This window comes from Caretta caretta, chromosome 17 (genome assembly GCF_965140235.1).
Source record: "Caretta caretta isolate rCarCar2 chromosome 17, rCarCar1.hap1, whole genome shotgun sequence".
Lineage (NCBI taxonomy): Eukaryota > Metazoa > Chordata > Testudines > Cheloniidae > Caretta > Caretta caretta.
In genome coordinates this window covers 3,800,864-3,825,651 of record NC_134222.1, presented here as the reverse complement: position 1 = coordinate 3,825,651, position 24,788 = coordinate 3,800,864, and the positions used below count along the sequence as shown (strand labels likewise).

The following is a 24,788-nucleotide window of genomic DNA, read 5'->3' as shown; positions in this document are numbered from 1 at the left end:
ATGTTGTCAAGCAGCACTCAACCTGTTCTAAATCAGAAGAATTGGAGGGGTAGGAAGCTTGCACAAAAAGGGTGTAAATACATAAGTTGTCCTCTTATTAGAGACAGTTTCTTAAATTCATTTTATTGTGTAAAATCAAGACCACAGTACAAATAGCAGTGTACTTTTTTCTACAGTAAACAAAAATAAGGCCTATCTGTAAAGCTATTTACTACCACAGGATTTGTAATTTAAATGTCCAAAATTCCTTTTGGATTTTTTAGTATTACTGAATAAGGTAAAGTATAAAAAGAGGCATCTGCTGGTATGTCGAGATAGAGTGGAACATTCTTTGAGATGCATTTATCAAGTTTATAAAATTCATTCAAGTCAGAACCTAAATAGCACTGCAGTAATAAGTTAGTCTACAACCTCTTCAGTGTTCTAGTTAAAAAAATTTTTAACTGCTCTGAAGACAGCTGAAGTAAAGAGGTCATATACAGTGTCATTAAAACTAGTTCTGGACAATGAAGCAATTTTTTTGAATAACTGTAATTAAAGCTAGCCTGTATAATGCCTTAAAGTGTAAATGAGTTTCACTGAAGAGTATAAAACCCTTTAAGGATTTGTAGGAATCTCTTCTGCAAAAGCTCCTACAACTCCATAGTTTGGCCTTTGTGAAGGATTTCTGTAGTGTATATTTGCCTACCACAGGTGCAAGGATAGGAATTTTGGTACAATAGATGTTTGCAAGCTTGTTTGCACATTTCTACTTAATACAAGATTTAAATAAGTCTCCCACTACAAAACAGACCAGCTGCCCCTTCTATTCGAAGATTCTCTCTGCTAAATGTGGAATGAGGAAGTGGAACTTTGTAAATGTCTCCTGTATGGTCAGCAATGACAAAAGTTTCCATCTCTTTCCCAATTATTATTTTTGTTAAAAAAAACATAAGCCCTAGAGTTGCAATAATTATGGCATGTTAAAGCTAATTTCCCAAGTACTTTACAGTTGCAAAGTACCTCTATAGAAGACAAAATTATGATTGCTTTATAAAGTCTTGGAATTTGTTACTGAATCCCACACAGCTTCCATTATAATCTGTTTCTGCACCAACTGCTAGTTCAAACTTGTGTCCCTTTTATGATGAGCTGCTTGGTGAAGCAGACTAAAATCTTGCAGTGAACTCTTCAGGACAGACTATCCCTCAAGCACTGCAAGATATTCTGCTTAACTTCTGGTAGCACTTGATGCTAAGAGTAGTGTAGAGATGTCCTTATTGGACTTTCTACAAACTTTTACTTAAATGTAGCATCTTAAAAACCTGAGCCTGAACTAGCAAGGAACAATCTAACCCTTAACATTAGATTTTGAAAACTTACAGTAAAAACATTACCTCCTCTCCCCACTGTTAATCATTCACTCCTTTGCAGAAGCAGCTAACAGAGCTTTAAATGCTAAGCAATGGGGAACTCTTGCACTATAGGAGAATCATCTCCCACTAAGTTAACTGCATTTTCCACAGTTTCTTCCCTAAGAGAAGTATTTAGTGTTTTGCATGTTAACTGCTAACTTCCCCTGCCGCTGTAGTGTTACAGCTTTGCATACACAGTAGGGTAAGGTGCTGTTTTATGCAGCATATGCTACTGGAAGCCTTTCTGAAAGAGAAACTTGCTTCTGAAATGGCTAGAATTTACTATTCTCAGTTTAGAGTAAAAATGGTGCATATTTACCTTGTTGGGCAGCACTAGTGTTTGCAAACAACTCAGGTCTAGTATTTGCTTCCTTAGAAAAAAGGAGTGTCACTCTATAGATCCATCCCTCCCTCTGCCCCCCTCCCCCAAGCCCATTGCATAATTAGGACATCATGGACTGCTGAACAGCCTTCTGCAGGGAGTGTCTGGTCACCAGGAGCCGTACCACTTCTTCATTCCTCTTTGTCAGTCTCTTCCTCGCTTGGTCATGAGTTACCATTGTCATGTCCCACCCGTTCACCTACAAGAGAAGGTTTATCAGGAAACAATATTGTCAGTGGAGCTAGCCTTGTGAAGGTGACTAGCAAGCTGGGGCCTGTCTGTCAGTGTCTTGGCACTAGTGGGTTAAGTCAAGATAGGGTGAACTTTAAGGTTCAAAGGTTTGCTTTGGAGAAGTACCGGACAATTTAAGAACTGCTAGTACGACAAACATACCTGCAGGAGTCCTGGTGTCGCCTGGAATGAGGAAGTATATGAGAAGAGACTTAGCTTAGAGAAAGTTTGAACATGCACTGAAGGACTTGAAATGTGGAGAAGGCAGAGAGAAAACCGAGTGGAAGCAGACTTAATGAACAGCACCCAATCACTTCACCATCTCAAGGACACTTCATTACCCAAGGGAAAATCTGTTCAGACATTTCTGCTGGCTCTCAGGTGAGTTCCCTCATTGCAGAACTAAGGGAGGGTCTGGTGTGGATTTCTCTTCTGCTCTTGCTGAAGCTGGTACACTTTAAAAAAAATTACATAGTAAATGCGCCACAGCTAGCATCAGGACTGCTGTATAACCCAGTGGTTTGAGTTCTTCCCCCAGGCTGTAGGAGAGTCTGATTCAATTGACCCTCTGCCTGCTCACTGGAGTGTAGGCTATACTGGGTGGGGGTGGCCTCATACTTGCCTGTTGGAGCTGTTGACCCTTTACTTAAGTAGTGTTTGGGCCAGGCCAGGAGTTAGAATCACTCCCTAGTCCAGTGGTTGGATATTGCCTAGGAGGTGGGGGATTCTGGTTCAACAGGCAGAACCAGGATTTGAAGAAGAGATCTGTAGGGGGATTCCCAGCCTTCCAGGGCACATCTCAGTGAGGGAGAGCTCCCGGTTTGAATCCCCTTGTCCTGGAGAAGGGAACCAGTGTCTCCCGCATTCTAGGCACCTACCCTACACCTGCACCACAGAGGGCTCTTTGCTGCTATATCTTGCTTTGGCCCAATTAATATTTAAAGTGGAACAGCTTCAAGAAAAAGGACTTGAACTCCATGAGGCTCATTCCTGGCTCAGGACTTGAGCCCTGCTCTCCACCAGCACAGTGTGGCAGCATAACCACTACACTACCAAGGGCGCCTTACAGCCCATCTTTGCTTTGGCCTAATTAACCTCTAACTGAGCAACCCTCACGGCAGGATACCTCATAGCCTACCTGTTAGGGCAGTTACTTGCATGGCAGGGAGATGGCTGTTCAAATCCCCTCTCAGGAGACAAAGTGAGACTTTAACCAGACTCTTCCCACACCCTGGGTGAGTTTATACTCCAGTGGGTGGGTTAAGTGATTCTTATGGTGTCTGACCCAATTATTATTTAATTAAAGTGGAAGAGCTTCAACAGGAGAATACAAGCAACTGACATCAGACTGTCCCTTAGTGCAGCAATTAGGGCACTCACTGGGGAGATAGCAGTTGCCTGCACAAATCCCTTCTCATGAGGCACAAGGGGGAACTGACCCAGAGTCTACTACATAACTATTGGAGAAGAGCTAATGTAACACCCATTTTAAAAAAAGGCTCCAGAGAGGAGCATGGCAAGCATAACTTCAGTACTGGGCAAACTGGTTGACATATAGTAAAACACAGAATTATCAGACATCAATGAACATTGTTTGTTGGGTCTGAGTCAACACAGCTTTTGTAAAGGGAAATCATGCCTGACCAACCTACAGGCATTCTTTGAGGGGGTCAACAAGCATGTGGACAAGTATAGTGTACTTAAATTTCACAAGATCCCTCACCAAAGTCTCTTAAGCAAAGTAAGCAGTCATTGGAGAAGAGGGAAGGTCCTTTCATGGATCAGTAACTGGTTAAAAGACAAGAAACAAAGGGTAGGAATAAATGGTCAGTTTTCAGAATGGAGAGGTAAATAGTGGTGTCTCCTAAGGTCAGTACAGGGACCAGTCCTGTTCAGCATTCATAAAAGGGGTGGCAAAAGGAGTGAGGTGGCAAAATTTGCACATGATACAAAACTACTCAAGATAGTTAAGTCCAAAGCAGTCTGCTAATAGATAAAGGGATCTCACTTTTTTTTTGTAGACACCACACATGCAACAACATGCATGACTAAAAGGAGCTCTCACAAAGATGCACACACCAAAATTCAATGTTGATAACTGCAAAGTAATGCTCACTGGAAAACAATCCCAACTATATATAAAATGGGGTCTAAATTAGCTGTTACCACTCAAGACAGATCTTGGAGTCATTATGGATAATTCTTTGAAAATATCCACTCAATGTGCAGTAGCAGTCAAAAAAGCGAACAATGTTGGGAATCATTAAGGGATAGATAAGATGGAAAATATATTGCCTTTATATAAATTCACAGTACACCAACATCTAGAATACTGCATGCAGATATAGTCTTCCCTTCTCAAAAAATATACTGGAATTGAGAAAAGGGCATCAGAAATTATTAGGGGTATGGAACATATGAGGAGAGATTAAGACTGGGCCTTTTGAGCTTGGAAAAGAGTCTATAAAACCATGATTGGTGTGAAGAAGGTAAAGTGTTATTTACTCCTTCTCAAACAAGAACTAGGGGTCACTAAATGAAATTAATAGGCAACAGGTTTAAAAACAAAAAGGAAGTATTTCTTCACACAACATAGTTAACCTGTGGAACTCTTTGCCAGAGGATATTGTGAAGGCCAAGACTATAACAGGGTTCAAAAAAGAACTAGATAAGTGCACAGAGGATAGGTCCATCAATGGTTATTAGCCAGGATGGGCAGAGATGGTATCCCTACCTTTGTTTGCCAAAAGCTGGGAATGGGCAACAGGATGGATCACTTGATTACCTGTTCATTCCCTCTAGGGCACCTGTCATTGGCTACTGTCAGAAGACAGGCGACTGGGCTAGATGGACCTTTTATCTGCCTCATATGACCATTCTTATGTAACCACTGGATTAACAGTCATGAGGCAAAGCTACCTTGCCTCTCAGAGCACTCGAGCAATGGCAGCTCACTGTTCAAATCCCATCTCATAAGGCAGGAGGAGGAAACTGACCCAGGCTTGCCCCTATCCCAGGTGAGTACCCTGACCATGGAGATAAAGGGAGGCCAGCTCCTCCCAGACTGCCATGTGTGGCCTTAGGCAGTCCCTAAGCAGGCCTACAGACTGAGTCCCACCAGGGAGACAGACAGGGCATGTGTAAACCTGCTCCAGTTACCTAGAGCATGAGCAGTTTGAGGGCAAAGAGCTGAAATGCTGACACCTCGTCACCCATCAAAGATTATCTGATAGTCTAGGCCAGGGGTAGTCCATAGGCAGACTGCCAGCCAAATCCAGACCACCAGACACTTTTTTTAATAGACCTTAAGTCTTTTTATTTACTTATTTTCTCTGGAGTCTGGACCTTGACAAAAAATATTTGAGTACCCTGGTCTAGGAAGTAGCTATATCTCTGCCTGTTAATGGCTTTATAAATTAGGACCCTTACTTTGAATTCACAGCATGGACAATCCTGACCTAACCAGAGAGGTAATGAAGAACCAAGCATTAGCTGAGTCAATAGTCCTTGCTCAGTATCACTAGCAAGATTTGAAGGTAGGTAACTGCATTCCAAGCCAACTGCTGTTTTTTAGTCAAAAGATCTCACTATTGTATTGGGAAAGAAGTAACCATCTCTGGATCATGTGGCTGAGTTGTTTGCCAAGAACAAAACAAATGAGAAACTGCCAAGTGTAGCCTCTTCAGGCAGCACCTGAAACATGCCACTGATCAGTCAGACATACAGAATCATGCTGCAGTTCAGTATCCTCAAGTATCCCCTGTCAGCACCGGATGGGTGATAGGTAGTTCCTAACACAATGGTCCAGCTGCCTGCTCCAGCAGCCAGCCTCACCTTTGTGCAGTGTAGGTGGGAGTACCTGTGCAACAAGGAGATGCAAATGCTGCAGGGAAGATTTGGTGTGCTTGATGCATGCAGCTGTGACAGTAACAAGTGCAGCGACTGAGCACATCAGAGACAGATTCCGAGGGGCAGTGGAAATGTTTCAACAGTCTGCAAATTTCTGTGATTATTTTTTGAGTTAATACGGCCCAAAGGAGCATTGCATTAGATATCCAGTAGCTCACAGTTGTATACAGGGGTTACATTAGAGTGCTAGTTTGTTATTCACAAGATAGTCATACAAGACATTCTATAGCCTGGCTACTGAGTCCTTACGGTTATATAAATAGTATACATGTATTGTCATTGTACTCAGTGACAGTAAGACGATAATTATAGTTGTATGTGCTTGTTTAGCTTAATGTCTCCAGCTGAGCAGGTATCAAATTATATATGCTTTATAATTAAGGGGTAGGGGTCTTATCTACATAACTTCATAAACATAGCAGACAAAAACTCTTCTCAAATGAGTCCATTCTACACTGTATTGTGAGGTATTACATGGTACAAACAAGCTCATACTGTCATGTGACTATAGACTTCTGCTTTAACTGAAGGCAAAAAAGTATGGGGGTGGGGGGTGGTTTTTTTGGGCAGGATTCACATTCCTCCTCCTACTCCAGCCAGAGCAGATTGCATCAACTATACACAAAGGGATTTAAATATTTCCCAAAAACTTTCCATACAGGACTATTTGGAGTACACACTTGCATTATCAGTTGTATTTAGAAGCTTTCTGCCAATTTTGTTAAAAGTAGACTATGATTCTACAAGTAAAGGCCCTTTTTGGATTTTATCAATTTTTCAAATTGGATACTCCACAACATTTAGACATGTGATACAAAAAACCCTCACCATGAGGGTTGCATCTACATCCCCTCTGGGGATGACCACCAGGTATGTGCCTAATGTGGTAGCAATGACATTCTTCTACCTGCTGGGTTACCCTTAGTACCTTGGATGGATCACTATTAAAAGCCCAGCCCCACAAAGGCATGTTTGGGGGAAAGAACATGTGTCCGTCTGCTTCTTCATGATCTGCCTCGAGTTCTGGTATTGCAGAATGGTTGCCAGGCACCACTTTCAGAGCTTTGAGGTTCATGACCATTCAAGACCACGTGCTCAGTTGTGACTTATAGCTAACTACCTATAAGTCACTCTTCTGCAGGGGGCATTCATGTTGGCAGTTACAGCCAGAAGCCTCTTGTCTGGAGATAGGGAAGCTTTTCCAGACAGATTCCCAAGACAATCCATATGGGAAGGCAGTGACCTTTTATAAACTTCCTTGGGTAGCACATACAACAGTGGAACAATGAGCAGGTGAAACAGTCAAGAACAGAGCGAGTGGATGAGATTCACCATCACCCTACCTCTGAAATAGCCTGGAAAGCAGTGCTCCCTAGGGATCTTCTGGGCTGGGATTGTTCTGCATCTAGGCATTCCAGTATGTTCCTCTTCCTACCTTTGAATTTACCTGCATTATCTTGTCTCCAACCTGGAGTCCGGCAACTTCTGCTGGGCCTCCTTCTGTCACCCTTGTTACATAGATGCCCTGTAAGAGTCATGTTTTAGTTATTCCAGTTGGAATGGTTACAAATGCACACAAGGCAATAACCTTTACTTAGCAGCACCTTAAAAATGGATTCCATTAAAAAACAAATCTGATATTAGAAAACAGATGAGTCACACAAGAGCCCAAATGCAGCAGCAGTGCAAGTTGGCTACATTGACTAAGTGGGAAAGGAGTATAACATGGACCAATCAGACTGAGGGAGGACCAGGCATAGGCTTACAAAAAGTGTGTGCCACTCACTGAATTCAAGGTGAGTTGAGGGCACTCAGCCTCTTACTGGGGGTCTTAATTATTTAAGTTCAAAGAGAATCTGACCTTGTCAGTTTTATCTTCAGAGAAAGGATTCTGAGCAGGGTCCTGATCAATTCCACCTCCAATACTGAATCCAAGAATCAGATTTTCACCTTGACGGAGTTTATGGATTTCAACTCTTTGCTGAAAGAGATGGGAGGGGAAAAAGTGCAGGATTCACATCCCTTCTTCTACTCCAGCCAGAGTAGATTAAGTTTAGCTTTATTACATGTAACTATCTCTGAACATAGGACAACAGATTTTGTTTGGTGAGCTACTGTGTAACTTCCAGACAAAGGGAGCACATAAGATAGTTTACAAACGAAGGCCATATCACAAGCATGTTTTTTATATTTGCTTAGACAATGAGCAGGGATCTCTGGATCTAAAACCCATTGGTGGATGGGAGCATTTGCTATCTATCCCAAAGAGACAAGCAAACTTAACTTGGGCAACAGCTGTTTGTTTTAATTGATCCTGTTTAAAAGTTATCATTAAGATGAACCATTTCTGCCCTTCAGCAGTAACTGAGGAGCACTCTGTTGTCCTTGCTAGTAAGCCACAACAGAAATAAGCATCTCCAAACATATCCCTAAAGGACTTGGCACTTCAGCATCTAAAGGAGTTTAGCTTCTATCTCCGTTACCACAATTGAAATGGAAGGAGGGATGGCTCCAATAGCAGTAGACTTATATTGGAGATCAGCTTCCTTCAAGCCAGTAAAATGCAAGTGTCAATAACGAGCAGTCTCTCAAACCCACACATCTTGTTCTGTTTTGTCCATGGAAAAACTGCGAGTTCCTCCTTTGCGCTCTGCCAATGGGAGTATGTATCCTACTATTGTCACTCACCCACAATAGATAATGGGGCAGAGACTTCTGTTGTCTGCAACAAGTTCAGAAACTTAAAGTACTCTGAATGTAGGCCACTAACTCGGCTGAAGAGAGTCCAACTACCAAAGGGTTCACAAGACCAGCTGTAAAGTCGCCCCGGCATTAAGAGTACTAAAAAAGTCTTGATGAGAAAGTTCAGACACCAAGAGATTTTAAATCGTATGAGTAACAGCAGAGGCGCTCTTAGTGACAGAGATATGAAGGGGAGTCATGATCTCATCCAGAACCCTGTCCAGCCGGGGCCTCTCTGCAAAAGAAGTTGTTTAGTCTTTCCTCTTGAATTAGGCCCAGATCCCCCCAGGCTACAAACTGCTCTGCCAAACAAATGATTTGTGCAGCCTTTGCTGCATGACCTACTTCCACCAAAATTATGAGATTTATCATACACATCACCAGGAAGCCTGGTTTAAGTGTGATTAGTAATTCAAAGTGAGTTGCTTTGCAATCTTTGTTTCAGCAAGGAAAGTAGTTCACATTACTATCTTAGAACATTTTAATTTAATGAACTCAAGTATGACCAACTACAGTTCTATGTTTTTTACTGCCTCTATAGTAACAGAACTCTTAACTATAGCATTGCAAACCCACAGATTACAGATAAAACCAGAAACAAGGATTTAATTCTCAAAAGCTTGCTTGGCATCTCATTTTCACAAGGGTTTTAGCTAGTGAAGTACAAAATTAAATTTTTTTAATCTACTTCACAAGACTAGAATAGCTAAAGCAGATGCCACTCAACTTTTAAAGAGCACCATGCAGCACTGTCTAGTGGAGGACACAGAACAGTCAGTAAGTCTTGTCATGCTACCAGAGTGACACTTTGCATTGAGAGATTAGAAACTGTTTTTCCCTGCTCAGGGGAAGGTTCTTCCTTGTGAAATACTCCAAAATGTAAACAACCTATCTCCTCTAGGTAATTTTGGGTATGGTAACTAGCTTTCCCTTCTGACAGCAACTTCTGGAAAGAAAGCATGGGTTGAGGGCAAAATTACAGGCTACATGTAAAAAGAAAAGGAGTACTTGTGGCACCTTAGAGACTACCAAATTTATTTGAGCATAAGCTTTCGTGAGCTACAGCTCACTTCATCGGATGCATACAGTGTATTCAGCTGTAGCTCTTAAAGCTTATGCTCAAATAAATTTATTAGTCTCTAAGGTGCCACAAGTACTTTTCTTTTTGCGAATACAGACTAACACAGCTGCTACTCTAAAGGCTACATGTACGATTTTTGAAGTTTTTCTTCCCTCAAGTTTGCACGGCTGTCTTTTTCCATTCATCAGAATGCTTCCCTGGGTCAAGTGAGCCCATTTGGAATAGAAGAGGGAGGTGTCTAACTCAGCCAAGTAAACAAATAATCATTTTAATTGGAGTGAGACTCCATATGAGCTCATTGGAAATACTGACAACTTCCACAGACAAACTAAAAATTGCAGCATACCATAATAAGAGACAGACAAGGAACAGACTCCAGGCTGGCAGCCAAACAAGTGGATGGCAGCAGATTTGGTATCTTTTTATGTTGTCTTCAACACTGGAATTGGCTTGGAGGCAAGTTGTTGAGAACAAGGCTAACAGCAACAGCGTGCAGTCACATGGCATTTTTATCAAGCGTGCGTGGGGGGGGGAGTGGCGCTAAGGCACCACAACTTTAGCTGAACAAGGACATTCTTGGTTTTGTTTTGTTAACTGGTGATACTGAGATTCCAGTTCAAGAAAACCTATGCTCCTTGAGCAACATGGTGTGCAGGGTGTTTACCCACAGGAAAAGTAACCCATTGTAATCTGTGCACCATCATCTTCTATCCCAGAAGGCACCTTAACAGAAGGCACCATCTGCCAAGCTAAAGAGTGAACACTTTCCATCAAGATCACAATGGTTTTTGAAGAAAAATACTGTTAGAGAGGTCTGACATCTGAGGTGAAGTCCTCTGATAAGTGGCAAGTTGACTATGCTATGCCTCTTAAATCACAGCACGTACCATGATCCCAGTTTGCGCTCGGTTAGGCTGCCTGGCGTTGCAGGGAGATGTCAGAAATCTGACTTGTTTGACAGTCACTTGGTTGGACAGCTAGTGCATGCCACGGTGTGCACCACACCGATATGTGGCAAATTTTCACCTCTACACTTATGGTACGTTTTACTGGGCTTATTTTCTACGGAGAAGGGTTGATTCTGGAGTCAAATCAGCCCCCATCCAACCTGCACTGGCTTGCATTAGTAGCAGAACTCACACCAGCTCACACAGCCTCTAAGTTCTTTGTTCTCATCGGACTGTCAGAGACTTTGTGCAAAAAAGGTTATTTTTTCATCCCCTCCACTACAGCTACCGCAAAGTGACATGCATCGCTGCAGTCTTGTGCGCATCAGAAACGTAACCATAAGCAAATAGCGGAGACAGCATAATCCAGTGGACCTGGGAGACAGGACAGCTAGCTTTTGTTCCCTGCTCTACCACTGACTCACTATATGATCTTGGGCAAGTCAGATCACATCTGTGCTTCAGTTTTCCTGGATGTACAGAGGGGACAATGATACTTCAATCTTTGGATGAAAGTGGTAAGAAAAATGGTATAACCTAAAGTAGATCTGTAGTAAAATCCTTAATTAAAAAAATACAATAAGGGAAGCTAAGTCACCCAATCCTTTCACACCACCAAAATGAATTAGTTTGACTTTTCCATTCCCCCTACCCCAAATCTACAAACATGCTACGGTTCTTTTGCTTCAGAGCACATTTTTCAAATACCGTTTTACCACCTTGTTACTTAGCTGTACGTGTATACATGCACACATGCAGGTGCATCAAGGATGGGGGAAAGAGTTGTTACATGCTTCAGAATAGCCAGTGAACTGGAGAGGTCTCTTCGAGTTGCCTCCAGTACACTAGCTCGCTCCACGTTTCGACTGCCCAGGTTTCAGAGTAGCAGCCGTGTGAGTCTCTATCCGCAAAAAGAAAAGGAGGACTTGTGGCACCTTAGAGACCAACCAATTTATTGGAGCATGAGCTTTGGTGAGAGACAGCTCACTTCGTACAGACTAGGTAGCTCTTATGGAGTGCTCTATAAAGGAGGTCGCGACCAGCCTCGTTGTAGAGACGGGGGAAACAGAGGCACAGAGCCGGGAGGGGCCCGGCCCCAGGTCGCCCAGCTGGCCAGCGGCAGACTGGGACTCAGCTCTCCCAGCGCTCGGCCCCTTCCACCGCCAGGCGGCGCTTTCACCGCGCGAGCCTCGGCCCGAGCGCTTCCCGGAACCTCCCTCCGACTCCCCCGAAGCGGGGCGCGGCCAGAGCAAGCGCCTCCACCCCGGCTCCCGCGCCACCCGAGCCCAGCGCCCGCTCCCACACGCGCTGCGCTGCTGTCAAACGCCGCCGCCGTGGTGGGTTTTGCTGGCAGCCGAGCAGCCCGAAGGAGACTTTTCCCCTTCTCCCCCCGGGGGGTGGGGGGCAGGAACCCAGCCCGCGCGCGCCCCTTTGCGCCCGGTGACCGGAGCGGCAGCGCGCCCCGCCCGGGGTAGGGAGCTCGGCCCCGCAGCCGGCGGGGAGCCGGGCAGGTTCGCCCGGCCCGGCCCGGCCCGGCCGAGTGTTTGCACGGGGCGGGGCGGGGCGGGCAGCGCTGCCCCGGGGCGTCTCCCGCGCTCCGCACGGGCCGGCTGGAAGCGCGGACTGCCCCGTGCGCCGCCCCGAGCGGCTCGCGACCCGCCGCCAGAGCTGAGGGGGCTGCTCGGGGCGAGGTCCTGCCGGGCGGGGGGGGGCGGGGCGCTACGGGGACACGGTCCCGCCCGGGGCCGCCCCCTCCCCAGCGCTCGGCCCCGCCCGGGGGCGGCCCCTGCCCCACTCACCACCACGGCGGTGACCGGCTGCCCCGGGATGTACGACATGGCCCCGCCCGGCAGCTCGCGCCCGACTCGCCGGCGCGCCCGCCGCCTCGCCAACAAAAGGTCCCTCCGGCCCCGCCCCTCGCTCCGCAGCCGAGGAGCCAATCGGGCGCCGCCTCAGGCCGAGAGAGCAACGGCGCGTGCGCATCGAGAGCGGCGCGGGGCTGGGGGGGGGCGCGGCGTTTCCCAGCAGCCTTTGAGCCAAGATGGCGGGCGGCCGCCGGCGGTAGGCGCGGGTGAGTCGCGGCTGTTACCTCAGCGGGGCCGGGCGGCCGCTGGGGGTCCGTAGTGACGTCGTCCCGGGCCCGGCCTCACCCTCACCCTCGGGTCAAACCGAGCCTGGCGGCGCTGCCTCAGGCGTGTCCTTCGCGCCTTGCTCTGGGCGGCCCCCGTCCAGGCCTGGACCCCGGGCGGGGGCTGGGCTCCGGCGGCCCCCCGGGCGGGGTGGGGGTGAGGCTCCGGTGGGGCCCCCCCCGGGGCGGGGCGGGGTGGGAGCGGGGGGGCTCGCCCTGGAGGCCGCTGGTGATGCGCTCGGGACCTGCTGTTTCTAGTGTGGAAGCCGGGCTGCGGGAAGGGGCGCAGAGTAGTTTCGAGGCCGATATTCTGCCCCATAAAGGTGCAGGAGCGAGCTGGGGCCAGCCTGGTTCTGCAGCACAGGGTGGTGTCCCCGCGGGCCCGGCCATGGCACTGCGGACTCCATCCCCCAGGCTGATCCTGTATCCCCAGCCATGCTCGGGGCTAAATTGCAGCTGCACTTGGTGTCTTGGCTGGGGGTGAAAGCGGTGCTTTCTTTTAGTCCCTCCTGGAGTCGGTGACCCCAGAGAACACTAAATGAGGGGTGAGTTTAAACTTCAGATTCCTCACCTGTGCTTCACTAAGCATGGGGAAAAGGGAGCTAGCTTGGGGCTGGGTGGTTTTGCTTTAACTCGGACCAGGGAAAGGAGGAGATGTGGATTTAAATCTGCTTTTACTGCCATTTTGTATAACATATCTATGAATATTAAAGTTTGTGAAATCTTTCTTTTACAGAAAGCTACGGTTGGAGTCTAAACTGCTTGACAAGCCCTTTCGCTTTTGTGTTCTGGTTGCATTTCACCTCAGGTAATTACATTGAGGCACTCCAAATTTCCCAGAAGCTTCAATTAAGCACAATGCCCTTTGCTTTTAGTCCTGAAGTCTTAGGTAGTGTTGCTATTGAACAACTAGCATGTTCCACCCTAGCGATAGCTGCGTTACACTGTTGAGTAGAGTGATCCCTGTATCTAGTTATTTTGGGTCTAAGCCAAGTGGAGCAGGGGTTCTTTAATATTAGTAAAGCACACTGAAATCATTCTATAAAAAATGCTATAGAAATGCCAAGTAGTGGTTTTAATGCAGTGTGCAGCTACATTTGGTTAATTGGGTCCTGTAGTGTCTAGATACTACTTCCTTGGATTTAATTACAACTTCAAAATTTAGGTAGTTAGCTAAAGAGGTGGCATTGTTGAACAGACCAGACTGATCGAAATTAAGTGTAAATAGGAAATCTTATCCAAACTCTGTGTGCTACAACAAGGAGGATAACAAGGAAAAGGAGGATGTGAATTTAAAAGTTGAGTTGCTGTTAGAACTATGTGTATGTACACAACAATATGTTGCAGGAAAAGGCCATATAATGAGGTTACTCATCTCTAAATTGGGCTTGCAAGTCTTATACTGGAAGCTAGGTTCCCTGCAAGCTGCATGCTTGGGCCAAGTGGCTGCCCAGGTGATTAGCTGAACATCTACACCCTGGCAATATGTGTTCATGTGCCTCTCCCCCCACAGTGCTTGTCCTGCAGCTGCTCCTCTCCTACTTGCTTTGCAGGGGGGGGGAGGGGGTGTTGCTGATGTCAGGATGTTGACCCTGTACCCCATCTCTGCAGAGCAGGGCAGAGGGGACACAGCCTGGCTCAGGAAGGACTTGGAACTGCTGGGGTGAATGATGAGTGCCTTTCTTAAAGAGACAGTGCACTGAGATTTCCCCAGCAGCCAGCTCTCTCACACTTCCCCCCACCCCCATATACCCCATCTCTGCAGAGTGGGGAAGGGGAGACGAGGGCTCAGGACAGAGCAGGAGAGCTTTCAGTGAGTGTCTTAAAGAGAGAGCGCATGGCATCTCTCAGAATCATCCCCAGCAGCCAGCACACACCCAGTCTGTCACTCTCACACACACACTCACCTCCCAACACATAATTGTATTAGTGTTACTACTTGGTACTTCCTGCAATGCACATATAGTCTCTAATTTTATTCTTTCAACGTGTTATTTTAGGGTTTTGACTGGTCTATGCATTTCATAATTTTTATTTCTCTTACACTTTAAATTATTTGAGTAGTGAGTCCTAAAATGCCTAACCTGTTCTAGCTGGAGTAATTATCCCTATAGTTACTCTTAAAAATATATATATATGGGTTTTCTGTTTCTACTGGAGATGCACATCCCCAATTTATTCTGCGCACATGGGTGGAAAAAATTAGAGGGAACATTGATTGGAACAAAAATTCTATTTTTTTCAGATGGCCTAAATTTTTCTTACTCTAACAAGTAAATTTGTGTGCTGTAAACATATGTAATGAGATTGGTACTGTTTTGTTTGTGTGTGGTGTTAATGACTAAAAGGCTTTGCGTTTTAGATGTAAACTTACCTGATTAACTCAAGTTAATTTTATATTTGCATAGAGTCCAAGTGCAGACTACCTGATTTGCTTGAATGTTTTAGCAGCTCTTTGAATACCATCAGTTATAACAGCTAGTGGACATGTGAATAGCTCCTTGATTTCTTGTAGTTATTCAAAGACCACCACTTATTTCTAGTGCAGATAACTGGGAATACAGTTTGTCCAAGACACTACTCAAATTAATTTTTTTCAAAGGGTATGAACAATGTTCTGATGTCTGATGCATTCCATATGCTGTCAGGCGTGATGTTACCAAAATGTGCAACAGATTATAGGTACTCTTCAGTTTATCGATTTATTGATGGTGATTTTTGCTAAAGAGGACAATTTCCAAGTAGCAGTGCATTTTTCACTCTCAGTTCCTGTTGTTAGTTATGCACAGGAGGGAAAATTGTTCTGTCCCATCTTCCCAAATAAAATGAAATTGACTTAGTATAATAGTTTCTTTTCTCTCCTTTGACGTAGTCTCGTTGGGAGAGAGAAATCCTTGACTCCAAACCAGAGCAATGGCTACCATGGTGGCTAAGCGAGAAGGGCCTCAGTTCATCAGCGAAGGAGCAGTCCGAGGGAATGCAGCCATTCTGGATTATTGCAGGACATCCGTTTCTGCCTTGTCAGGAGCAACAGCAGGAATTCTTGGCCTGACTGGTTTACATGGCTTCATCTTCTACTTCTTGGCTTCTGTCCTTCTCTCAGTGCTTTTGGTATTAAAAGCTGGACGGCGGTGGAATAAGTACTTTAAATCCCGAAGGCCACTTTTCACTGGGGGGCTTATCGGAGGCCTCTTCACGTATGTCCTCTTCTGGACTTTCCTCTATGGCATGGTGCATGTCTACTAAAAAGAGTAGTAACCACTTTAGCTGCAATGGGTTTTAATGAAATGGGAGGACTGTTGCCAAAAACTCATCTAAACAACTATACCAGCTTTTTAAATTGTTGTTCACTGCTTGTATTGTTAAGGCGGTCAGTAACTTATGTCTGAGAACAAAATTCTGTAGTATTTGTCTAAGTAAATTGAATGTAAAACGTCTTACAGAAAAGTCCCTTAAATTGGTTCCCACGCTTCTATAAGTATCCTGTGAATCGCTAAAAATCGCCATTTGTCCACTATTCTCAGCTGGCTTTATTCCTTTTACATTCTGCATCTGTAAGATCAGAAATAGCAGCTATATTTTACTGTGTGTTCCTACTGTCACCGTTTGCACCAGCGTACAAGCACTGGTAAAGTATTTTTAACCAGAAGCTTAATGCAATGAAATCTGAAAGGCAGCACTGACACAAAGTTAATTTCACAGTAATATGTAATTAAATGTACATGAAGCTCTGGACAGAAGTATCTTATTTGTCTGGATCATTCGTGTAAGTAATCCTGGCTGCAGTCACTTTATAAACAGGAAATTAAAGCTACTAAAACATTTCAGTCTCTTCCATGCATTGACTTTGCAGAGCATTTTTTTTAATGGCAGATATAAAAGGTAATAAGTAGCACAGTGCTTTCCACTGCCATACTACATTATGCCAAAGGAAACCACAGTATCCTATGAATCAGTATCCATTATAGCTAATGTGAACAAACACACAGCCAGAGATCTGGAATAGACTCACTCTTAGTATTTCCCCAAACATACAATGCATTATTGTGGTAATATACTTCATTTTCTGCAAGAAAAATCAAGGACCGACTGAGCTGTAAACTGTAGCTTTTAGCTATAGGATAGACCCTGCAATCCCTCTTCATCCATTTTCTTAGTGAATGGGTATATAGTCTATGCACTTGTATGGTGACAGGGCTCTGAAGCACACTGATATACACTTAGCAGTATTTCCATACAAGGAGAAAACCAAATAGTCAGTAGCATTTTTGCAGTTCACCCTATTCTAAAACATAAATTACTAACCAGTGACAGAACAGTCAGTGTAAAACATTTTCCCACTTATACTTTGAAATGCTTTTTTTAAAGTAGTCTTCCCTCTATTTTAAACTTTATTTAATATTAAAACAAAGACATTATATATGATAAAGGGAAATTGACAATGATACTATAAATATTGTCAGCCATACTATATATTTACAATAGTTTTATCTTTGGTCTCCTGCAAAATAACATGGTCTAGTTACTTAATTCTGTCAGAGCTATTTTTCTGTATTGTCATGCATCTTTTAAACATGGGCACTTTAGCTATGCTTAGATGGGCAGCTTTATTAATATACTTGTACTGTTCAAATGTTGAGTATCAGAGGGGTAACTGTGTTAGTCTGGATCTGTAAAAGCGGCAAAGAGTCCTGTGGCACTTTATTAGACAGACGTACTGGAGCCTAAGCTTTCGTGGCTGAATACCCACTTTGTCAGATGCTTGCATCCGCTGAAGTGGGTATTCACCCACAAAAGCTTATGCTCCAATACGTCTGTTAGTCTATAAGGTGCCACAGGACTCTTTGCTGCTTGTTCAAATGTTGTGCATGCTTTTAAAAACAAAATGGAGAAACCAGCATGTATATGGTTAATCACCATTATCTAAAATAATGCAACTTACAGAAGAGACGCAACATTGGCCTAAAATAGACAAATTCCACTGCTGTATATTAACTCCAAGAAAAATATCAAACTCTATTTAAAAAAAACCCTCTGAGAATCCGGTAGTTACTGTTTATGAATAATCTCTGTACTGAGTTTAAAGAAAAAAAATGGGGATCAAATTTTGTGATGAGGGACCTAAAGTCTTCAACTCTGGAAGTGAGTTAGGTCCTTTCTAACAAGGTAGCATTATTTGGGCAGGTTAAAGTATTAGACTACAAAGCAGGCCTAGCCTTGCCTTGTTTTTATTTCTGATGAGCTGTTTGATTGAATCATACCGTAGTATGAGGTGATACAGCATTGTATTATATTTGTTTCAGCTTCAAAAACTACTTAAGTATAGATGGTTAAGATAGTTATATTGGCTTAGTAAGTTTACACAGTCCTGTTTGCATCAAGCTAATGCTGTCAGGTTTCACCTTAACACATCATTCACCAGTTTTTTAATTGAGTGAAAAGACTGATGTAGGACTATTAATGTCATATTTCAAAACAAGGCAGATTAATCTTCACCACCTACCATTTTCATCCAAGGCTAGTGAGTCAAATTCATCCTAAGGAAGCACAGAGCCAAGTAGAATTGACTTTTGTGCTTTTGCTTCCTAGTGTTTTTTGGGAAGTTATATCACCATCTGAATTTAGGCCACAGAGCTTTGAGAGTCAAAAACCAATGGAGCAAAAAAAAAGTTTTAAGTATTAGATTTCTAACTTTTAAATAAATCCTGTAACTTGTGGGGTTAGGAGATACAGAATGACTTGGGAAACAAAGTTCAATTGGTGTTATTCCCCTCCCACACCCCCACATTTTAAACTATGGATAACGAAAGAGCAGACACAGTAGCTGTCCCTCACTAGAGCCTGCCTGACCCAGTAACAGTGACTATCCATTCCTACTGGCAGACGTATCAAATTCCTCCTCTTTCAGGAATGAGTAAGTAAGGTAGAGAGGATAATCATCCATGAGCTAAACAAAAAGCACAGTGACAATAAAAGGGAGTTTCTGAGAAAAGCAGATGAAACCAACTGGTAAAGGAAGGGAGGCTTGGTCATTGAATGTGCTGTCATTGACAGGTGCCTTGATGCATGCTGTTAACACATTGAATGCTTGATACTTTCTTTCCACATTCAGCTTCCAAGGGCAGTTTGTTCAAAAGAAAATTCAGACAAAAAAGTGTTATCAGGCCAGTTATACAAGCATTTGTCAACTTCCTTAGAAAGAAGTATCACCCAACTTGTTTCAAAATATTCCCCTAATCAGCTAACTGCTGTGCCACACTATGCTTTCTTGTACCCCAAAATGTCCAGTTACCTGGACCAATTACTAGGGGACAAACCCCATCCCTTTACTGTAGGTTATTCTGGTATTTTTAAACACTAGATTTAACAGAAGTTCTATATTTATTTGCTCATGAGAGCTTTGCCAGGCCAACTGCAAATATCACTGAGCCTGGTTGGTTTTGGAGTGGGGTTGGTAAAGTGCTTCTATGGAAATAGGAGGATACCATGGTCTATATAGTAAGTGCTCTTCCTGTGAAAACATCTTTAGAGTCACTTTACCTGTGGTATGATGTTACCTGAACTACAGACAAATTGAATGGAACGCTAGATCTCATTTATCTCAACAGCAGCCCAAATTATTTCAATCTACTCTTACAGGTAGATCATGCAAGACTTGGGAACTGGTGTGCAGTGCAGTGCAGCTGAACAGAAGGTGATTCTGTTTTCCCAACCTCAACCCTCCTAACAATGTCAAATGCCACATGTTCTTTGATAGTGATCTTTCACTAGCAAAGCAATGCAGTGCTAGGGAATAATGCTGATTATCTATGTATGTGCATATAAAAATGTTACCTGGTTTCTTCTACATTTTTCTTTATAATACAAAAATTCTGTAGCAATGACAGGTGTCATCAGCTCAAGACAGGGAAGAATGCCTTAGGTCAGAAGGTGTGATATTTTTAGCAAACTGCTCTCTTGAACAGAATAGCTATAACTGACTTCTTTGGGCATCCAAATGATACAATAGACCTGACCAGGGGTGTCTCCACCTCAAAGTTTGGTTGCTGTGTTTTACCACCGTAGTCTTTATGGAACGTGTTTTCCAATTGACAGACCCTTAGGTCTCAACTGTCTGTAGTTGTCTCTGCTGCTCTAATGTAGCCAGTGATTCTGAGTTCTGGTTCCCATTCACTGTTCCACCTGGTAAAGACTTCCTTGAACTGGACCTGTGGGAACAAAAGGCAAGAATGGCAGTACCTTGAGTTTATTTACCTTGTGAAGCAGAAGAGGGGTCTTGGTAGGACCTTCAGCATTTCCAGGAGACACAGACAAAGAATGTTTAAACCATTGCTTCTAGAGATGGGTAAATTTCTCCCTGGCTTGGCTAATGGACAGAACTGAGCCATTTTCATAAGTAGTCTGTTTTGACTAAACTATAACTGTTCAAAACAAATGTTTGTTGTTTCAATTGATTGTTTTTTAAGGTCCACTTGTACATCACAGAAGCTAAGTTGAGTCATAGATTTTTGCATAATGCCAGCAATGGCCTCAGGGCACCTTGCTGTAACTCCAGTAGGAGCTCCTCACGTAGCCACATGCACAAATAACCTTATCTATTCCACAAAGCTCATACTGAATTTGTGATGTCAAGTTTTTTAGAAAAAAATCTTTCCCACAATTTGTTGGCAACTTCATGATTGAAACAGAGGGGGCAGTTGTTCCACTGATGTAGATCTGTAAACTCCCTGTTAATTCAAGTAGATTGCACACAAATATAATCAAAAGGAGCTTAGACGGTACATGAAAAATAAATGTCAACGTGACGCTCAGACTTCAGGATTCAGAGCAATGGAGCTCTGGCACTGTGATAATGTTCTATTACAGGGACTATGTACTCGAGGTTTTATTAGATGGATGCTGGTGCAGCAGTGACTCACGCTGCCATTCTCAGTTGGCTGAACTCCAGTGGCACAGAAAATGGATCTACAGGGTCTAAGTCTGCCATACCTGAGAGGACATGGCCCCTGTTGCATCCCTGCCAGGCCTACATCAGCTTAGCACTGAATCCACCCTTTAACATAGCAGCTCTCGGGCTGGAGTTGTAATTTTCATCTTTATAAGTGAAAGGACAAGGCATCCAATACTTTTAGTAGTTGCCATTGATTCCATTTGGCATCATTATGGATGAAGAGGCAGGAGGCCATTTGCAGCTTGAACAATGACACAGCAGTTTCCCTGACTCCAGAAATGACTTATGGAGGGAGCAGCTCGGCTACATTCATCTGTATGCATGTAATTTCCTGGAAGCAAATGCCTTTCCTCTACAATTAAAATTTCCCGTGTTTCTATATTTCTGTCCATTTAATGACTGGACGGTCTAATGCTACACACATAAATGCAACAAGAGTCCCACTTACTTCACTTCCTCATATTTTTTGCCTCGATAGAAGTTGCTCTTTTTCATCAAATACAGCAGCACCACGTCGCAGAAGAAAGCCCCCTGCAAAATATTGGAGGCAGCACAGTACTATAAAAAGCAACGGAAAGCAAATGCATAATCTCCCTGTAAAAATCCCCAAAGCCACTACCTTGTCCTCCTCCCAATCTCTCTTGAAAACTCACCTGTGCTGTGAAGCCTACAAAATGTTTGACAATGGCTACTCTCAGCCAGCCTACCGTGACTGTTGCTTATTATGGTAATCGTGATCCTCCCACTGTCACCTTGTGCTCTCGTTTGCGTGTTGCATCCACCTGTTCTCTCACGCTCAGACTGTAAGCTCTTTGAGCCTAGGACTGTCTTTGCCTGATGTGCATAGAGCACCTAGCGCACTGGGGTCCTGTTTGGCAACTCTAGGCACTACTGCAGTGCAAATAATCATGTCTTCAATCCCAACCTTGCATATGAAAGGCTTTAGCAAAGCAATTGTTTCCACTCTGTGGGACCAGAATACCCGAGGCTACTAGATATAACTTAATTAGATAGCTCCAGGGCATCTGAGCACCTCACAACAACCCTGTGAGGCAGGACAGTTGTATTATCTATCCCCGTTGTGCAGATGGGAAACTGAGGCATAGAGGAAATATGTGATTTGCCCAAGGTTCCACAGGAAGTCTGCAGCTAAAGCAGGAATTAAAACCAGGTCTTCTAAATCCCAGACTAGCACCCTAACTGCTGCACCATCCTTTCTCGGTATCATCCATATCTGCTTACCCAAAAATAACTGGTGACTTCCGCTACCAAGAAATGCAGCCAGCGTTAAGACTGGTACATGTTAGCATGGAAAAGACACCGGGTTCACAAACATCAACATCCGCATTTGCTACATATGGACCAGGAATGTGATTCTATTTAGCTTTTATTATTCATTAACACAGCAACATGCCAATTTCCCTCAGCAGGAGTATCTTGCCCAGATTGGTTTCAGACAATGGGACAAACAAGAGAAGGAAAAAGACACCAAGTCACAATTCACAGGGGGCTTATTATAAAGTCTACTCAGTAATAATTCAGTGATAATGGGATTAATCTTGCTTTGTCTGTCTAGGCTTTCACACTATAGTCATCACCATGGTATCTGAGCTAAGAGATGTCAGCATATCACAGCTTCTTCCTTGTGCATGCGTTGCATCTCTCAAGTACAATAGTAGGCCTAATTTGCAGCAGGCACTGGTTAAAGGAGGAAAACAAAGGCTATGGCACAGTTTATAATCTAAGCATTTATACTGTGCTCATTACCGCAGTGTCTGTTCTCCCTAATGTGTTCTGCCATGCTGGGGTGCCCACAGCGCAAAGTGTATTAACTGATGGCTCCCTTTTAAAGGCACAATCCCAACCGATCAGCCTTTCTAAAGAACTTGACTATTTTTTCAGGCCAACTGTTTATCCTGGAAACATCTCAACCGCAGGATTTGGACATGGTTCAGGTTCTGATGCTTTTCTTTCATCCGTAAATAGGATGATACATTTACTTACTGCACCCATAAGCGCAAGTCCTGAGCCCACGTTGATTATCGTTGGAATGATGTTAAATTTACCTGCCTGAAAGAAATAATAAAACACTTTGTGTTAGCCGAGCAGTTACCACAAGCTGAACTGATGGCCACAGAGTTACACTTAGGGTAAATTTGGCTCGATGCATGTGTTTCATTAGCAGTACGTGATGGAAGCCAGCAGGCAGAGTTACTGAGCAAGCTTTGAGACTAGGGCTACATTCTAAGAGGCATGGGTTTGTCTGGTAGCAGCCTGGCCCTGCTTGCCTTCCTGGGGCTGTGGTGTCACACCAGACTAGGTCTCTCCTGTATGCTGATCCTCTTTCTCCAGCTCTACTTCTCATACTACAGTGGGTATTGACAGGAAACCCAATAACATCTTCCATAGTCCTCTTACTGCTGGACATCACATGAACCAGTTTCCTCAATGAGCATGAGATGTGTAGAGTGGATCCTGCTGGCTGATATTGACTAATCTATTAATCTTACTTTGAGCAGCCTAGTGCTTCCCTTCAGCCTCAGCTGCACTCCAGGCTCTTTTCTTCCCTTTGTGTATCAAGGCAGCTTGCTAGTGCCAATGAAACATTGCCTGCCAAGAATCCTCCCCCCTCACAAACAAGGGGGTGGTTTCGCCCTAGTGCTGCCCTTTCCCACTCTGGTGGTACCTACCCAACAACAAAAGTCTGACTCCACCCTTATTTCTTCCAGGACCAGAAATATCCTGGTCTAGGCTCCTCACCTTGCCATTCACCATCACATCAAAGCGTATTCCGTAGGCTTTTATCAGTGTCCTGTACTCGACTCCTTCAGCATCCTTGTAATATTTGGCAAATCTAGAAAGCAGAGAATGCAAGAACATTGATTTTTAACCCAGTCACCTGCCTCCCTCACGTAAGAACAAGTTTGAATTCACCCTCTCTGTTCAAACCCAGGTATATTTCCCTTTAAAAATCAGGGGTATATTTGATGTCCTAAACTTGAGGTCTCAGAGGAGCATGTGGATGGGTTCTGTATCAGCCAGTTCTTGACATCATGTTTCATTTCTAGCCTTAGCCAGACTAATAGGAAAGCCTTTCTTGCTGGGTAGCTCTAAGCCTATTGAAATCACTGTAATGGCCTCAGCGTACATTTCCTTATCATTACAGTGGGAGACTGGAAGGTAAAAACCCTAAACCTGTTCAATTTCCATGGATCACTCTCAGTGGCTGGCTGACCGTGGTGGGGGTGATGATGCAGAAGCAGTGCTTAATGCAGAATATGAAAGACTCAGCAAAACTCATAGAAGATCTCTAATTCTAGATTAGGAATCACTGCAAATACATCAAGACTTCGGTGTCTGCAGTGTGTGAATGGTACTAGCTTTGTGGAGAGAGAGAGAGACTGTGTGTGTGTGTAAGTAAACTGCGATGAAAATTTTAAAAGGCCATATACCATGGAACTGGCATAGGCTCAGCTGAAAGAGTTAGCCAGGAATAGTTAGGAACAGAATCTGATTTAACCTATGAGCCGATACTGTTACAGTGGCATTTTCAAGGGCCCCTGTGCCTGAGAGTTACACAGTGGTACCCAGTCCCATCATTGCCTTTGATTACCTGAAGTTGTATCCAGAGGAGATGGATTTTTCCGCAAACTTGTTGTCCAGACGGCTAAAAGAATAGTGAGGGTTGCATTCAGAAGGAGGTTTATCAAGATCACAGTCCCATTCAATCTGAATTCCTATCACACCACCCTTAACGAAAGAGAGACACGTTTTCAGTGTGCTTTTTTGTAGCTTGGCTTGGTTTGTTCATTTTTAAATCATGTCTGCTCCTCTGCCAAGTGTCCCTTGAGGGAGATAAAAGAGAAGTAGGCTCCTCTGGTCCTGAACTCATACTCAGATCAGGATGAGCCAAACTTAGGCAACTGTGGTTAATCATATTTTTCTACAGTCATCCTGGCTCTTCCCATGCTGGGCATCTGGAGACAGTTTCACTGACAGCTTCCTCACAGTGCTCCTGACACC

General features: G+C 44.0%; 3 protein-coding genes and 1 long non-coding RNA gene across 8 annotated transcripts in view; 2 read left to right on the top strand and 2 right to left on the bottom strand.

The window, feature by feature from the left end:
* Positions 1-102: 102 nt before the first annotated feature.
* Positions 103-12,622, bottom strand: TAX1BP3 (Tax1 binding protein 3). The gene is made up of 4 exons (XM_048823528.2): positions 12,486-12,622; positions 7,778-7,897; positions 7,364-7,441; positions 103-1,975 (listed from the first exon to the last, which is right to left on the bottom strand). The coding sequence occupies exons 1-4, from the start codon at positions 12,522-12,524 to the stop codon at positions 1,838-1,840; spliced, it is 375 nt and encodes a 124-aa protein (XP_048679485.1). The 5' UTR covers positions 12,525-12,622; the 3' UTR covers positions 103-1,837.
* LOC125623737 (uncharacterized) lies at positions 4,693-10,621 on the top strand. Its single transcript, XR_012665381.1, has 3 exons — positions 4,693-5,024; positions 5,450-5,543; positions 10,456-10,621. It is a non-coding gene; the product is annotated as an uncharacterized LOC125623737 (long non-coding RNA).
* Positions 12,623-12,664: 42 nt separating the features above from the next.
* Positions 12,665-16,636, top strand: EMC6 (ER membrane protein complex subunit 6). Of its 2 annotated transcripts, none has more exons than XM_048823529.2 (3): positions 12,665-12,757; positions 13,551-13,622; positions 15,687-16,636. In XM_048823529.2, exon 3 carries the CDS (start codon positions 15,728-15,730, stop codon positions 16,058-16,060), a length of 333 nt encoding a protein of 110 aa, XP_048679486.1. In that variant the 5' UTR covers positions 12,665-12,757; positions 13,551-13,622; positions 15,687-15,727; the 3' UTR covers positions 16,061-16,636. The 2 variants fall into 2 exon arrangements, with proteins under 2 accessions (XP_048679486.1, XP_048679487.1); XM_048823530.2 differs by lacking the exon at positions 12,665-12,757 and adding an exon at positions 13,337-13,359.
* Positions 16,637-16,655: 19 nt separating this feature from the next.
* Positions 16,656-24,788, bottom strand: part of P2RX5 (purinergic receptor P2X 5) — a 63,745-nt gene continuing 55,612 nt past the window's right edge. For all 4 annotated transcript variants that reach the window (XM_075120925.1, XM_048823519.2, XM_048823520.2 and 1 more), the window contains 5 exons: positions 24,379-24,515; positions 23,526-23,619; positions 22,770-22,835; positions 21,214-21,296; positions 16,656-20,022 (listed from right to left, as the gene is read on the bottom strand). In XM_075120925.1, the coding sequence (XP_074977026.1) occupies positions 19,914-20,022; positions 21,214-21,296; positions 22,770-22,835; positions 23,526-23,619; positions 24,379-24,515 (489 nt within the window). In that variant the 3' untranslated portion in view covers positions 16,656-19,913. The remainder of the gene's footprint in view (positions 20,023-21,213; positions 21,297-22,769; positions 22,836-23,525; positions 23,620-24,378; positions 24,516-24,788) is intronic.

Excerpts from the sequence above, each read along its gene's own strand:
- TAX1BP3 (XM_048823528.2), bottom strand. The coding sequence starts at position 12,524 with ATGTCGTACATCCCGGGGCAGCCGGTCACCGCCGTGGTG. Across the intron at positions 7,898-12,485 it reads AGCCGGTCACCGCCGTGGTG|CAAAGAGTTGAAATCCATAA; the intron begins GTGAGTGGGGCA and ends CATCTCTTTCAG. Across the intron at positions 1,976-7,363 it reads TTGGAGACAAGATAATGCAG|GTGAACGGGTGGGACATGAC; the intron begins GTAAATTCAAAG and ends CTTCTCTTGTAG.
- EMC6 (XM_048823529.2), top strand. The coding sequence starts at position 15,728 with ATGGCTACCATGGTGGCTAAGCGAGAAGGGCCTCAGTTCATCAGCGAA.